General features: G+C 46.1%; 1 protein-coding gene across 1 annotated transcript in view; it reads left to right on the top strand.

Annotated features, from left to right (window-relative positions):
* Positions 1-254: 254 nt before the first annotated feature.
* Positions 255-10729, top strand: part of DCPS (decapping enzyme, scavenger) — a 72350-nt gene continuing 61875 nt past the window's right edge. The window contains exons 1-2 of the mRNA XM_033919116.1: positions 255-471; positions 1218-1386. Coding sequence (XP_033775007.1) covers positions 259-471; positions 1218-1386 — 382 coding nt within the window. The 5' untranslated portion in view covers positions 255-258. The remainder of the gene's footprint in view (positions 472-1217; positions 1387-10729) is intronic.

The following is a 10729-nucleotide window of genomic DNA, read 5'->3' as shown; positions in this document are numbered from 1 at the left end:
CCATATTTCTAGCCTGATTTTTATAGCACTAAAACTCGAGTATAATACGAGTCTAAAATCAGCATTAGTGCTTCTGACGATCATTGCGGCAGTACTATTATCCTTGTTTACAACTCCTGCTAACCTTAGTACTTAGGGCACATGTCCGTACTGGCACCTCCAGTAGGCAGGTGGCGTTGCTCTCGCGGCTAGCGTCTCGCCGTTCTCTCGGAGGTCTTCCTCGTCGGTTGGTCAGCGCATGCGTACAGGTAACTTACCATGGCGGACTCTGGGAAACGGAAGCGGACTGAAGAGGCTGAGGGTGGGGATGGGGATTGCGTGGAGCAGGGTCAGAAACCACAACCACTTGATAACGGGGGTTTGCTGGGAGTAAGGACCGAGCTCACCCCCGCCTTCTCTTTCTCGGCGTTCCGGGTAGAGAAAGTGCTGAGAGAATCGGCGCGGGAGAAAATTATCTTTCTGCACGGCAAGGTACCATTGAGCAGGGAAGGAAAGATGGGCAAGGGGCACTGAGGGACGGTACCACTGATTGCGAGGAGTGGAGCAAGATTAAGGCATAGGCAAACCGGACACATGCCTAGGGCTCCTTCCCTTTCCCCCTCCATTGGTTTGTAATCTTTATCTGCCCCTTCCAATCTCTCCCCTCCCCTGGATTTCTGTCATCTTTCCTTCCCTTTTCTCCCCATCCCTTTGATCCAGCATCTTTTTACTCTTGCCATGCGCTAAGTGTGTTCAAACCTTTGGTAAAAGGACCCCATAGTAGTGTGTCTCTTTCAGCTTTATGCCATCCTCCCCTCCCCCTTGAACCTGACCCAGCCAACTTCTAAAGGCAGGAGCAATATCCAGTCTTTCACATGGTGTTGCTTGACCCTGAGTGGCATGCTTTGACACACTGCTAGGTGCCAAATAGATAGTTCTATGGAACTTTGCGCAAAATAAGATTGAAGAAATGGAGAATAATGAAGGCAAACCAAATGGCCTATCCAGGCTACCCTTCTATATTTTCAATTTTTCCTTATCCTTCCTTAAATTCATATACATTATTCCATCTGTTTATATACCAGTCTTAAATGTCATACACATTATTTTATAGTGTGTTAGAATTTAAAGACAAAAAAGTATTTTTTTAGAAATGGTCCTGTGTCTCTCAGGTTAAAGCTTGTTCTGTAACTTTTATCTGTCTACATTTTTTTGTTAATGGGTTTGTCTTGTTCTAGGTGAGTGGAGACTCAGGTGATGAAAAAGATGCAGTGGTGATCCTGGAAAAAACTCCCTTGCAGGTGGACCGAATCTCAGACCTTCTGAACAAGAAGTCAGAGCTGAAGCTTCAGATATGCAATGATATTTATAGCACATACACCCTGTACCCACCTCTGGAACTGAATGGTAAGTAGGTATTCTGGGGTTTGGCAGTCTGTTATGCACCAGAATATATGTGTGTGGCACAGTGATATGGGTTCAAACCCACGCTGTTCCTTGTGACCCTGGGCAAGTCACTTAATCCCTCCATTGACACCCCTGGCTCCCTATGCTCCCTGGACATAGTAGATTTTAAAGTAATGTGCAAGTACATTGGTACGATTTGTTCAGTATTTGATGCAGTGCTGTATGTTCTCGTTAAAATGACTTGCTTTGTAATCTGGAGCATGGTGTGTGTCCAGGAAATGTTTTTGTTTCCCTTTGCAACAGTAAGCTAAAAAAAAACAAAGAGAAAAAATATTGTTGGAGGAATAGGGACTGCAATAGGGACATTTTTCAAAGGGCTTCTTCGTGGATAAACAGGTATTCAGGGTTCTAAGATAGATTTCCTCATGGAGAGCAATTATCAATAATACACACAGCAAAGCTTTTTGGAGGTTTACCTTTCCAATTTTGAAACTTAAAAGTAGTAGGATAAATGTATTACCAGCCATTTGACTTTTAAAAGAAACACAATAGGAAATTTTTGGTCAACAAGCAGCATTGTTCAGTTATGTTGTTGCACTTTGCCACGATAAAGCAGCTCTCTGAAATCTCAGAACTTAGGAACATGCATAGCCCTTCCTGCATGCACCAGTCTCCTTGGTTCCATTATTTCTGATCTGCCAAAAGGATGCAAAAACAAAGCTTTCAGGATCTCTTTCGAACTCATCCTAGAAAAAGTGCTACATACCCCATTGCTGAATATCACTATGGTCACCTTCAAAGTACTACCCTTGGGGAATGTCCCAATACAGTTATTTGTTTTCTGGCTAAAAACTCCCTCACAGACTGTGCTGTGTGAGCTGGTGCATTGTTGTGATCAAGAGCAATGAGTTGTTGGCAAAAAGTTCAGGTTGTTTTCATCTAATTTTTTAATGCAGCCTTTTCAGCACTTCCAAATAGTAAACTTGGTTAACCATTTGTCCAGTTTGTATAAATTCATAATGAATAATCCATCTGATATTTAAAAAGGTTAGCAACATTGTTTTAAGAAAAGTTTGGACAATTTCCTGGAGGAGAAGTCCATAGTCTGTTATTGAGAAAGACATGGGGGAAGCCACTGCTTGCCCTGGATTGGAAGCATGGCATATTGCTACTCCTTGGGTTTTAGCCAGATACTAGTGACCTGGATTGGCCACCGGGAGAATGGGCTACTGGGTTTTGGTCTGACCCAGTAAGGATATTCTTATGACTCTTGATTTGGACTGACAGAACTTTTTTGGTCTTGGAGAATTGGCTGATTTCCATTGTGCAATTTGACGCTTTGTTTCAGGGTCAGATTGGTACACTTTTGTTTCATCACCAGTGATAACACGGTCCAAAACATTGCCTTCCTTTCCAATAGGTCTTGGCAAACTTCGACTCTCCTTTACTCACACCTTTCTCATGCAAAAATTTTCAGTTAAGATTCTCCTGTTTCTGTATCAATATTTACTATTATGCTTCTCACAGTTGACCAACGATTTTGACACGCAATCGAAAAATTTTTGCAGTGTTTGTTAGTTCTGCTTGTTACTAGCCACCCTGACCTCTCTTCATCAATGACGCTTTCTCTCTCCTCAGAAAAACGTTTAATCCATTTGTACACTGCCATTCTCTTCATGGCATTATTCCCATAAATTTGGACTAACACATCCCTGATTTCACTTCCACTCTTACCAAGTTTAACAAGAAATTTAATGTCTGTTCTTTGCTCTTAATTCAAGCTTCAACATTCTCGTGATGGCACACAAAACCATGCAACAATATGAACTCCACTCAGCAAGACACCGCCACATGTCGACACAAAGACAGCTGTGAGACACTGATATACCAAGGTTATAAAACCTTACTGAACTTTTTGTATAGTGCTGTCAACGTAAGTGCAAGGTAGCAAGTTCATGAATTTAATTGTAGGATCTCATAGGTGAAAGGAACCTGTTTGCTGACATGAATTAAATTCTGAGAGGTATGAAGATGTACAAGCAATAAAAGCTTAATGGTTTCTTAAGTAAGCTGAGAACCAAAGTGGATTCTCCAACCAGTGTTGGAAACATCCACTGAACAGAGTGATATTATAATGGTGCAAATAAGATATCCCTGGTTGTATTGAATTCAGACATTCATCATTGTACCAATGTCTGAAGTGAAACTAACATAGAAAACAGAGGAAAAATGAAGGTAAAAACTATAAGCAGTGTAGTCTGCTTATCCATGCCATCTACTATCCCTTCCTCTCCCTTATAGATCCTATCTTAGCTGCCAAATTTCAGACCATTCTTCAAGCTTCGCTAAGTCCTTCCTCATGTTGTTCACACCATCAGGGGTGTCTACTCTATTGCAGATTTTGGTCTCATCCGCAAAGAGGCAAATCTTACTTAACAGCAGTAAATGTTAAAAAGATCAGGACCAAGAACCGAACCTTGAGGTACACCATTGGTAACATCCCTTTCCTTAGGGTGATCTCCAATGCCCTATCATCTTTTACTCTCTTTTACCTTCTACTCAACCAGTTCCTGACCCAATCTATCATTTTGAGGCCTATATCGAGGGCACTCAGTTTATTTATTAGATACTTGTGTGTCAGAGGCCTTGCTAAAATCTAAATACACCACGTCTAGCACTCTCCCTCTATCCAATTCTCTGGTCACCCAGTCAAAGAAATTGATCAGATTTGTCTGACAAGACCTGTCTCTAATGAATCTAAGTTGCCTTGGGTCTTGTAATCCACTGAATTCCAGAAACTGCACTATTCTTTTTTCCATTAATTTACTTACCACAGAAGTCAGACTTGTTGGCCTGTAGTTCCCTACTTCTTCCTTCCACTTTTGTGGATAAGGACCATATCCACCCTTCGCCAATCCTTCAAGCATTAGTATATACTCGTATTGCTTTCTCCAGAGACAAGCAGGGGAAATACAGGCACACTTGCTGGTCAAGTCCTCTGACCGAGCCTATGTGCAGGTGCTCTCCCCTAGATTCAGTAGATTTTTTTTTTTTCTACTGAGCATGTGGAGGCTACATTGGCTCTGGGGCTCCACCCCTCAGCTGTCAGCTTTTTCTTTGACCAGTGCCAATTCAGGTCGCAGGTCTCCCCTCTCCTTGCCTCTTCAGTCAGGTTTTGGGGAAAAAAAATCCCACAAACTATATTTTAATCTTCTTTAATAAATAGTACTTTTTGTTCTTAACACCCCCCCCCAAAAAAAAAAAAAAACAACAACCCAGAAAAGGGAATAGACTCTAGATTTCTTAAAAAAAAAAAAGAGGGAAGAAACTTATTGTACAATGAAGACCACCAGCATTTTGGAGGTTTTTTCCTCAGCAACCGGCAATCCCGTTTGGTGGTTTATAGGAACGCAAATATTTTTCTCATAGACAAGGCATCATCGACGGCGCTTTGTGCCTCTAACGAAGGGGAATCTCAGACGCCACACTCTTAGCCTACATTGCCTCCCCCTCGGAGCCCAAATCAGGTATCGCCTGGGGAGGGAAGCCCTTTGCTGCTATTGGAGAAGAAGAAAACGGCACCTGCGGTCAGCACAAAAAAGAAAGACGGCTCCAGGGGCATGCGAAATACCTCCCCTGCTGATTTACTTAAAGCTAGCGTGTGGCCAGCAAAAACAGCCCATGTCTGCTTTATTTACAAAGAACACCAAACAGAAGCCTCTTGTGGGTGCGTTTACTGCCTCACAGTCCTCATCTGAAACTATGCTGGATCCTGCAGGTTCAGCTTTTACTTCTATGGCCTCAAAACGTTTATCCATGCCTCACTTGCTGTCCACAGAGACCCCACAGGTTCATAGTTCTATGGCTACTGTGGTGAATTTTTTTTCTCACTTTTACAGAGTTTAATGAGGGATAGTGTTGCTCTTTTACACCAGCCTTCTCCCCTGTCAGGTCATCTCAGAAGATATTCCAAAGTGTACTGATGGTATAGACCAGTGTCCACTTCCAGATCCTGTGTGTCCAGTACTTATCTCTGATGCTCCAGATATGGCTTGGTCTCCACGCACATCACTTTGTCCTTCACCGCAACAACAGATGTCGCCTACTCGGAAGTGGTATGATGCACCGAGGTCTCTTCTGTTGGATAATGACCCTCCTGCCCACATGCAAGCATCATTGCAACAGGATCAGCAGGAAGAATACTCTTATCCCAAATTTCTCCAAAAGGTCTCTAGTCTGCTAAGTCTTAATCAGGTGATCAAGCAATCCATCTAAGGATCTCATCACACTTCTGGTCCATTAGGTGCTACAGGATCTGCATCTGGCTAACTGGCAAAAGCAACAATCAATTTCCACAGCTTCCAGAAGGCTAGAACTGAAATACAGAGATGAAAAAGCACCAGGACATGATGTGCAGCAGCTACCACATTATTCTGTAGTCTCAGAGTCCGCTTTTCATAGATCAAAATCCTCAAAGTCTCAATAAAACTCACCTCCTGGGAAAGATCATCATTTCCTTGATTCCATCAGACAAAAGGCCTATCAAGGCTCCATGCTCACATCAAAAATCTGTAAATCGCTTAGCAATTTAAATTAAGCGATTCAACAAGTTAAAAATAAACTTGAAACTTGAAAATCATGGCCCATTAACTACAAATCCTACATTTCCAGCATTCCATCCTACAACAATTGGAAGTGGCTTCTCTGGAGGAAATGCCAAACCTTCATATGGCATTACAAGAGTCTACTTTCCATTTAATAAAAACTAACTATGGTGCTTATGATATGAGTTCTCAAATTTCTGCAGTGGCCATTGCGGCTCGTCACACAGCCTGGCTTAAAGCCTCAGACCGCACAAAAAAAGGGGGAAGAAAAATCCAACGTGGTCTGCAGTGAAACAACAGCAAGCAGAAAACAACAAACAAACTGCAGATAATGTACAAGATGCAGGCGTTGTTTATTAATGGATAAGCAGTAACATATACAACCTTATAGCCAACCAAGGGACCCGACACAGTCCGTGTTTCGGATAACACGCCTTCCTCAGGGGTCCATGGTGGTTAAGGTATAAAGCAAACTGCATAAAAGATAACAAACAAACGCAAATAACGATCAAATAAAGTCGAGCAAGTTTTGCGCAGTGGCAATAAAAAAAAAAAAGCTACCCAGCTTCCTTCGCTCAAACCAGTTCCTACTTTTTGACCCTCTACAATGGCTAACCAATTTTTTCCGAGCATGGGCAAACATCACAACAAATTCTTGAGTTCTTGCAATAATTTCTCGGGGATACTCCCTCAATTTACTTTCGAACCATCCTCACTCTTATCTTCCATCTCCATCCAACATTCCGCATCATCATGTACCTCAATTAACAAAGAAAATTGCCCTGTTGCTTCAGAATAATCAAAAACAAAATAATTGGTAAAGTTTTTTCCTTGTTCAAACCACACAGGAGCAATAAATGCACAACCAGCTTAATCCTTTAAATAAATGGGTTTCAGTACGGGCTCAACTTTCCCTCAAATAACTGAAAGCCCCGGGCAGGTATTCATAAGTGACTTGCACTTAGACAGAAGTCTAAATAAATCCTGCCCCATACCTCATAGTGCCCTTATCTTTTTTTGAAAAAAGGTTAACAGTTAAATATAAAGTGCCAGCGTGCATCCAATGTGGAAACAAGAAAAAATATTGGTAAAATTCCTTTTTTGGTTTTTTGAGGCCGCTTCAGAATAATGCCATATAAGAGGTTCCCAAACAGGAACATTACCAGGGATTCTGTTCAAGATTTTTCCTCCTTTCCCAGAAAACGCATGATCTTTGCCATATACTTGACCTTCGTCCCTTAAATGTTTACCTCAAGAAAGAGAAACATTTCGCATGACTTCACTTCCAGCAATTCTTCCTCTTCTCAGACATCATAATTGGTTAGCCACCTTGGATCTCAAAGATGCGTACACTCGCATCCCTATTCATCCTTCACACTAGAAATTTCTCAGATTTCGATTCCTAGACAAACACTACCAGTACAGCCAGTAGTGTAAAAGCATTTAGTGAAACTCACTGTCTCAAGATCAGGAGGAATGGAAGAAGAAAATCACAAAATATAATAAACTATTCATGCACCAAACATAACATAAACATAAAAAACATTAAAAACTCACTTGTATACCGCAAATAACATTAAGGGCTCCTTTTACTAAGGTGCGCTAGCGGTTTTAGCGCACATGCTAAATGCTAACGCCTCAGAGCTTGCGTTAGTATTTTTCGTTTAATGTGTGGTTAGCACACGCTAAAAACGCTAGGGCACCTTAGTAAAAGGAGCCCTAAGTTCTATGCAGTTCGTAGAGATTAGCAATACAAATGAATAATCATCCAGTATCTAACTTCCAAAAGATTCTATAAAAAGATGTGTCTTTTAAGCACATCAAAATTGTTGATACGAATTTGAAAGTGTAAGTATGTGAGTCGGATACGTAATCCATGAGACTGCCTAGAAAGACAGCAATCGTTCCGGGAATTTTGTTCACACAAAAGAAAAAGCCTCAGGTTATGGTGGGTCGTTAAACCGACCCTACCTCCTATGCATCATCGGCATAAAAAGTTATCCCAGGACAAGCAGGCATGATATTCTCACATGTGGGTGACGTCATCTACGGAGCCCCGATGCGGAAGCATTTTCAAGCAAACTTTGATTGAAGATTTAAGTTTGCTCTGCTGCTCCACGCATGCGTGCCTTCCTGCTCCACTAGGGGGCGCATCCCCTCGTGGTCTCCAGTTCAAAATTTTCCGCTGAGCCTAGAAGTCGTGTTTTTTCAGGCTCTGCCCCAACAGCCTTCTAGCACCGTGATTTTCTTATTTTTTTCTCGATTAAGTCGCTGTGCGCGAATTTTTTTCCTTATTCAATTTGTTCCTGCTTCGTTTTTGACCGACCCGGAGGCTTCCGGATCCCCGTGGCCGCGTGGCTACTTGAGCCGCGGCCACTTTCGATTCTATGTCCCGGCCTTTGACCGGCTTTAAAAAGTGCACCCGGTGTGAGCGGCTTCTTTCCATCATAGACCCGCATCGCCGGTGCATCCTCTGCCTGGGGGCCGCTCATCCAACCGACTCCTGCCCCCAGTGTGCTACTTTCCAGAACCAGGCCCTCCGCCGAAGAAAAGCCCGCATGGCGGATCTCTTCGCCGCCGACCAACCCCCTACCTCGGCCTCGAGGTCGGCCCCGGCCTCGGCCCCGGCCTTGACCTCGGCCCCGAATACCTCGGCATTGCCTCGAGACTCGAATCCGAAGTCCTCGGGACAACAGAAAGCCTCGGCTCCGGGTAAGTCCCCTCTTCCCTCTTCAGGTTCCGCAACAGCGAAGAAGCCAGCCTCGGGGACACCGGCGACGCATGGCGGAAGTCCCATGCTCACAGCCCCGGCGAAGCCCTCCAAGCCTTCGGGCCGTGCCTCCACCACACGGGAATACTCTGATACGAGGTCGCCCCCGGTGGAGTGCACCGAGGCAGTGGACATGGCCTCGATGCTGTCCGTGCCCGTTTTCCAGGTCCTACTCCGAGCGATGATTTCATCGGAGCTGTCCACTGCAATGGCCCATCTACAACCGGCCTCGACCTCGACCCCGCATGTGCCAGACCAGCCTGAGCCTCATGTCGAGCCACCTCAAGGAAAAGCGCGCAAGCTTCGCCGCATCCCATCCTCCTCGGACTCCTCGCCGAGACACCCAAGGCGCTCTCCCTCCACAGACCGCCGCGGGGCAAAACGTCATGCTAAAACGATAGAAACCTCGAACCGCCGTACCTCCAAAAAGGCCCGAGGTTCCCCCACTCTACGAGGCCATTCACCTACACCTCGTATGGGACCGCTGAGGGTGACGGAGCTATCACTCTCCAACCCGCACATCCTCCGAACTCCCCCTCGGACCGGGGCTCCGATCCGAGGTTTCAGACTCTCACCGAGGGAGTCCGGGTTGAGGTCACCGATCCGTCATCGATCGGTACCCCGAAACCCGGCATCGTCTCCAAGGGGCTCCTCGAGACGTCGGAGATCCACGACCCCGGAACACTTTCACAGTGCTTCCCCGGTCTCGGAGCGTGGATCGGAGCAGGAGCCTCGATACTCGAGGGAAGCCTCCTCATCCTTCTCCACCCGACGGAGGTCTCGTTCTCCGACCCCACAAGGGGCCTCGGGAACATCCCGCCCATCCTTCTCTCGCTTTGTCCAGGACATGGGCCACGCTTTGGACTTAGACCTCCAGTCCGACTCCAGATACTCTAAAGAGTATCTAGCGGAGCTGGGTATGCCATCACTGCCCAGAGAGTCCCTTCGCTTACCGCCTAACCCGGTACTCCAACAGGCTTTCTTCAGAAACCTCGAAACCCCCTATATGGTCACAGCAGTACCCTCCAAAATGGAGGCTAAGTACCGTACAGTACCCTTCCCGGGATTTGAACAACCGCAGCTCTCCCACCAGTCGCTGTTGGTAGAATCCTCCTTGAAGAAGGCTCACCCCTCCAGGTTTTCAGCGGCGGTCCCCCCAGGCCGAGAAGGCCGAACCCTAGACAAGTTCGGCAGGAGACTATATCAAAATGCGATGATGGCCTCTAGGGTGCAAAGCTACACTTTCACCTTCACATCCTATCTCAAACACCTCATTGGACTACTGAGAGCCTTTGAGACTGACTTACCGGCCTCCCGCCAAGGAGCGTTTAGCCTGCTTGCAGAGTCCCTCTCCAACCTACGCCTCCATCTATTTCACGCGGCCTACGATGGCTTCGAACTCTCCTCCAGAGAGGCAGCCTTTGCTATCGCCATGCGCCGACTAGCTTGGTTGCGCCTGGTCGACATGGACCCCAACTTACAGGACCGGTTGGCTAACCTCCCCTGCGTGGGTAAAGAACTGTTCGATGACACTATCGAGGCGGCTACAAAACGCCTCTCTGAACACGAACGCTCGTTTGCCTCCCTCGTGCGGCAAAAGCCTAAATCGCCCACGTCCAGGCCGTTCAGGGCCCCTCCGCGCCGCTACCCACAAAAATCCACTCCTGCCTTCTCGCGGCCTCCGCCGAGGCACCCGCAAGCCCACCATCGGGCCCCGCCCAAGTCCCAACCGCCTGCGACTACCAAACCGTCCCCGTCCTTTTGACGGGATACGTGGAAGGGGGCGGGCCCCCTCCGCCATAGTCCCAGGCCTCCTTCCCATCGGGGATCGCCTCAAAGTCTTTTACCCTCGCTGAGAACAAGTCACGTTGGACGCATGGGTCCTTGGCGTGATCTCATCAGGATACTCTCTCAACTTTCGGGCCATTCCTCCAGACAACCCCCCAAGGAATTGCCCTCCCAACCGGAC

The sequence above is a fragment of the Geotrypetes seraphini genome, chromosome 13 (assembly GCF_902459505.1).
Source record: "Geotrypetes seraphini chromosome 13, aGeoSer1.1, whole genome shotgun sequence".
Classification (NCBI taxonomy): domain Eukaryota; kingdom Metazoa; phylum Chordata; class Amphibia; order Gymnophiona; family Dermophiidae; genus Geotrypetes; species Geotrypetes seraphini.
The sequence above is the reverse complement of the archived record's forward strand: the minus strand, read 5'-3'. Positions and strand labels throughout refer to the sequence as shown.